Source organism: Leopardus geoffroyi, chromosome A3, assembly GCF_018350155.1.
Source record: "Leopardus geoffroyi isolate Oge1 chromosome A3, O.geoffroyi_Oge1_pat1.0, whole genome shotgun sequence".
In the NCBI taxonomy this organism is placed as follows: domain Eukaryota; kingdom Metazoa; phylum Chordata; class Mammalia; order Carnivora; family Felidae; genus Leopardus; species Leopardus geoffroyi.
In genome coordinates, this window is record NC_059336.1 from 48371112 (window position 1) to 48374529 (window position 3418).

A 3418-nucleotide genomic window follows, 5' to 3' on the forward strand; every position below is an offset into this window, starting at 1 on the left:
TCACTTCATTAGAATCCTAAAACTATCCTAGCTCAGAATACCTTCAGATTACATTATTATGAGCTGAAGAGTTTAGGGGGGAAGTGGACTAATAAACATTAAGAGTGTTGAGATAATAGTTTGACAAACATTTATTTTCTATATTGAGAATTACCGCTTATTGCATGATATTTTAATGTATGATTGCTGATATGTGCTTCAGGACACCTAGCCATAGGTGCAGTTTTTGTTCAGAATTTTGTACTTTTCAAACCAGGGAACAACAAACACTGAGTAGAAGCACTCAATTTGCTAAAAAACAAAAACAATATTTAAAAAAGGTCAACATGCAAAGTGAAAATTTTAAAAGAGACATTTTAAAAGTCTAAAATTGGAGACTAGAAAAGGGTCCCTCCTGCCATAGTCACAATAACTAATGATTATTTTTTCCTCTCTATTTTTAGTTATTGTGTTATTTACTTCACACTTTCCCTTTTTTTGGCCTCTTATGGCTCCATCCATCCATCCATCCATCCATCCATCCATCCACTTACCCACCCATTGCCATCCATATTTCCTTCCTTGTACCTTTCTTCATTTGTCTGTCCAGCCATTCACCCATCATACCCTCTCTCTCCTTACCGTGTCCCTATTCTCTCCCAAGATTTTTCTTTTTCACTTCCTTTTTGTCCCATAATGAAAAATCAATAAACATAACTTCTTAGTATAATTTTGTTTTCTTGCTCTTCATTTGAAAGCCAAAGGGATGGGAGGCTTAAACACTTATATTTCTCCTAAAATGGAAATCAGAATACCAACTCCACCAGTTCAATCACTCACATCAAGGAGATCCTCTAACTCTACTGTTCTATCCAGTTATTCTTTTCATAGGTTTCATGATCTTCTCCAGGGAAGAACCAAGAAAGTCTGCTTTGCTAGATTTTGAAAAATTTCTATGTGGAAGGTGATAAAGGGATGGACATATTTCTGTGTTGATAACATCCAGATCACTATAACCAGGGTGACCACAGAATTTACGAACCGGATCAGGACACATTGTAAGCCTTCGGAGCTCCTATAAATGATTACAAGAAGCTAGGCATAAATCAGAACTATTTCAGGCAAGGTGGGACATATGATCATCCTCATAGTGATTTTCAGGGCTTATAGGACTTGAGACTTTTAAGGTCCTTGTGCAAGTGGGCCCATCCCAACTGTGCACATTGCAGTGGTGATGGTCAGGTCAGCATCCCTCATATGTGACCACACTTGGTGGGAATGAAATGCTTAGGGAAGTAAGCCATTGTTGGGGGAGGTGGCTTCTCAGTAGATAACACACATGCAGGTTTGTAACCACCTCTGTCTTCCTCACCACCTACCCCCTGTTGAAATATTTCTGAACCCATTTTCTTGTCTCCTCCTATTTGCCCAAACACTGCTTGATGAAAAGAAGAGGCTTGTGGCCCAGTAACTGTGTGCTCCCATCAGGCTATTGTTCAGGTATTTAGTTGGGTGCAATAATAAGGTCCCACTGGCTGCTAAAATATTACTTTTCTCAGCCGCCAATTGCCCCCCTCAGCTCAGCCACCCCCATCTGGCTTTCCCCATCTGGACCCCTTCCACCTCCCATAATTCTTCCAACAAAGGAGCAGTGCCTGCCAGGCAGGATGTTGATCACTCTTACCTTCACTTTTCCTCTTTGAGAAAGCCTATGTTTTCTTCTCAAGTAAGCTTCAATATATCCCCAATAATTCTACCCCACCTCATCCTAAAAGCACAGAAAATCCCAGTGACTTCTTTCTGAGTTAACGTGCATTCACCCAGTACCTTATAAAGTTCCCCTTCTTGAAACATGCAGTTAGTAGTCTCCAGCTTTTGACAGGTGGTCCGCTGCATCTCCATGTTCACATGATACTCCATGTGGTCAGTAACCTGTGGGGAGCAAGTGGAAAGAAGATAAAAGGACTTCTTGTCCTTTATTTTTAGATTCTGGTGGCAAGAACTCCTTTGCAAGGTGCCTAAGGTTAAGGATCTCATCCTGGACAAGTTGGTGGGCTTCTCTCTCCCCTTCCTATCTGACACCTATGCCTCCATTTGCCATGCAAGGAGATTCTCCAGAAACCAATCTCTGAGCAAAGACACGCTTTAGACAACTAAAATGATGCTAACTGTTTGAGTAAGAGTCTGTAAACTTTGTCTGAAAGGGGCTAGATAGTTAAGATTTTAAGCTTCGCAGGCCATGGGGTCTCAGTTGCAAGTATTCCACTCTGCTGCAGCAGCTCGAAAGCAGTCCTGGATGATATGTGCATGCATGGTGTGGCTGGGAACCAATAAAACTGCTTACAAAAACAGGCAGCAGGCTTACTTGGCTATTGGGGTATAATCTGTCAATCCCTAGTCTTAGGTATCATTTAAGTGACTTCATCCATTCCAGTGAATTTATGTTTTTCTTAAAATGCCCACGTGAAACTAACCAAGGCTGAATTTCACTTGTGTGGGTGTCCCCTTTGGAGAGTCCCCTTGGAGGAACATGACTAGGAGAGGGGGGCTGTGCTGACCTGCTTCTGGACCTTCAGGACCCGCACAATCCGGAAATTGTACTTGTCATCACTCTTCTTGTTGAAGTCGTTGATCACAAACTGCAAGGTGGCTATCACATGGGGCTCTGACACAGGCACTTCTTCGACACTCATAAAGGTTTTCCTTCTTTCTTGGTGGGTGAGGGCCACCAGGGCCACCAGGATGGCCAGCAGGAGTTGTGGGGTCTGCCAGGGTCTGGCCATCATCCCTCAGCTGGGGAAGAACAAGAAAAGCCCCTCTTCACCCTCCAGGGCCCAGCAGGATCCCACTGATCCTCTGTGGCTGGCTGGATTTAAATGGTCAGGGGACACCCACAGCCCTCCCCCTCCATCTCCATCTGCAGCTGGACCTGGCAGAGGAGCAAGAACACCCTGCCATGGTTGGCAAGCTTGCTCCCACTTCTTCTTCTTTTTGCATATGTTTGTGTCACACACACACACACACACACACACACACACACACTCATGCAAACATGCATCTCTTCCTTTTGGGGAGCTTCTGTCTCAGCAGGTGGAAGTCAGGCCAGGGGCCTCTGTCTACTGAACCCATCTCAGCAGAGCTGTGGGCAGTATGGAGTGACAGGAAGCAATGGAGACACGGGGGCTGCTGGATCACAGGGCACTGGAGCAAGAGCAGCCAGCCAAGTGAACACCACATCCTCCCTGTCCTTTGACTTTCCCTTGTATTCTTGTCACCCTCTCCCCCTTCTCTGGCTGGCCAGGATACCAGCTCTCCCTCAGACCCAAACCTTGGTCTCTTTCTCTGTGTTAATAATTCTTTTTTTAAAGAATTTTTTTGTGGTTTTATTGTACCATCAGGCATTGAAACATCTGAACAAATCAATATCTGGATGGTGAGA

The 3418-nt window shown here is 44.2% G+C and overlaps 1 protein-coding gene across 2 annotated transcripts; it reads right to left on the reverse strand.

The window, feature by feature from the left end:
• On the reverse strand, nucleotides 1-2765 carry CST11 (cystatin 11). Of its 2 annotated transcripts, XM_045443781.1 has the most exons (3): nucleotides 2538-2765; nucleotides 1807-1911; nucleotides 1-291 (listed from the first exon to the last, which is right to left on the reverse strand). In XM_045443781.1, exons 1-3 carry the CDS (start codon nucleotides 2763-2765, stop codon nucleotides 208-210), a joined length of 417 nt encoding a protein of 138 aa, XP_045299737.1. In that variant the 3' UTR covers nucleotides 1-207. The 2 variants fall into 2 exon arrangements, with proteins under 2 accessions (XP_045299737.1, XP_045299738.1); XM_045443782.1 differs by lacking the exon at nucleotides 1807-1911.
• Nucleotides 2766-3418: the final 653 nt, after the last annotated feature.